The sequence below is a fragment of the Bison bison genome, unplaced genomic scaffold (genome assembly GCF_000754665.1).
Source record: "Bison bison bison isolate TAMUID 2011002044 unplaced genomic scaffold, Bison_UMD1.0 scf7180017864482, whole genome shotgun sequence".
In the NCBI taxonomy this organism is placed as follows: domain Eukaryota; kingdom Metazoa; phylum Chordata; class Mammalia; order Artiodactyla; family Bovidae; genus Bison; species Bison bison.
The window spans coordinates 1,940,854-1,942,485 of record NW_011495042.1 but is presented as its reverse complement, the minus strand read 5'-3'; the positions used below and the strand labels follow the sequence as shown (position 1 = coordinate 1,942,485).

At 58.7% G+C, this 1,632-nt stretch overlaps 1 protein-coding gene across 1 annotated transcript in view; it reads right to left on the bottom strand.

The window, feature by feature from the left end:
• SLC6A20 (solute carrier family 6 (proline IMINO transporter), member 20) overlaps positions 1-1,632 on the bottom strand; it is a 56,738-nt gene that overhangs the window by 36,725 nt on the left and 18,381 nt on the right. The window contains exon 8 of the mRNA XM_010862509.1: positions 1,526-1,632. This exon is cut by the window's right edge and continues 31 nt beyond it. Within this exon, the coding sequence (XP_010860811.1) occupies positions 1,526-1,632 (107 nt within the window). The remainder of the gene's footprint in view (positions 1-1,525) is intronic.

Below are 1,632 nucleotides of genomic sequence, written 5' to 3'. Positions count from 1 at the left end.
TTTGCAGATACTGCCCTTGGATCTTCTGGATCATGTTCATGATAATTTGGCAGAGGCCATTGGTGAAACCTTTTTTCTGAGCATAAAATATCCTCCAAACTTCAAGATGGGATAGAGTGAGTTGCTGTAGAATCTCAGCTTTTTGATGGTGAGATGGGGGTTATTGGGACTAAGATGCTGGCCATCACGGGGCCCCGGAAACCGAAAGAAGATAACCTACTAGACACGGTACTGGGGTGTCACTGGACACCTAAAATACTGTGGGTAGCTCTGGTCTCGATGCCTCAAGAAACACACAGTGGGGGGACTACCCTGGTGGTCCGGTGGTCTCGGATCCGCCTTCTGGTGCAGGGGACAGGGGTCTGATCCCTGGTTAGAGAACTAGGATCCCATGTGCTGTGGGGCAAGTAAACCAGCACACCACACCTCCTGAGACCACACGCCACAGCCGGAGAGAGGCGCACACACCGCATCAAAAGATGCCACAGGCTACAGCGAGGACGGCGCCGCGCTAAGACTAACAGCATAAACAGACCAGCCAGTGTTAGAGACACAAGGCGGGCTGGAGAAGGTGACCGGGCTGGCCAGGAGCAAGGGGCCAGGTGGACTCGTATGGCCTTCAGAAGGGAAAAGCTGGGCTTGGTTGAGTCCTGAAAAGTGTGGGCCAGCAGGAGGTGTTTGATCAAAAATGATGGGGAGTTTCTGGGGCAAAGCAGGGTCTGCCTGGCTCTGCCCTCTCTACTCGGCGCCCTTGGGCAGGACTTCACCTCTGAAAGCCTCAGGTGAGTGGACAGCGAGATCTATTGGGAAGGACTGAAGACTGAAACAACGGGCATGTCCCACCCACGACGGATGGACTGCGAGGCGTGACTGAGCGTGAGGGGGGCACACGCGCGTCCAGAGCGTCTGCTGCAGCTGGAGAGAGACGGGAGGTGAGGGAGCCCCTCCAGGAAAACGTTCTACACGGAGTGGATCAAAGAAACGTCCTCGCTCTGGCAGGACCACAAACTTAGGGACACACCAAAGAGATGAGGTTTCTCATCAGGCCCGACAGCTCTCTAGGTCACGGAAAGCAGCTTGGACCAAAGGTTCTGAGACTCAGCTGCTCACTCGGGTCAGCTGGAGAGCTTTGAAAGTCCCAGTGCCCAGGGGAACCCCACACGGACCGTCTCGGAAGCTCTGAGGGTCGGACCCAAGTTCTAGGAGCTCTCCCGGCGGTGCGGCTGAGGCTGAGTGCAGTGTGTGTTGGGGACGACGTCGACGTGACAAGTTTTCAGAGAGAGGAAAACTAGGTCGAGCTGCCTGGCTCCCCTGGGTGGTTCGGGCGGGGGACTGGGACAGACATGCTCATCTTTCCGGGAACGGGGGAGGCCCTCATTTCGAGATTCAGGGCTGTGACTTCCAGGACTGCTGGCCGTCTCCAGTGGCTAGACGCGAGCCAGCATCGCCGTCCGCCCCTCCTCCCCAGTGCCGGCTGCGGAGGCGGCCTCGCCGCTGCCCGGGGCACTAACCCCCCAAGTCCTACCTTGCCGGTGGACTCGGTGCCCCGCAGGATGCACAGGTACACCACCAGCCAGGCCAGGATGAGGCACAGCGCCGGCTCCCACTGCACCGCCCCGCTCTCCTGGATGG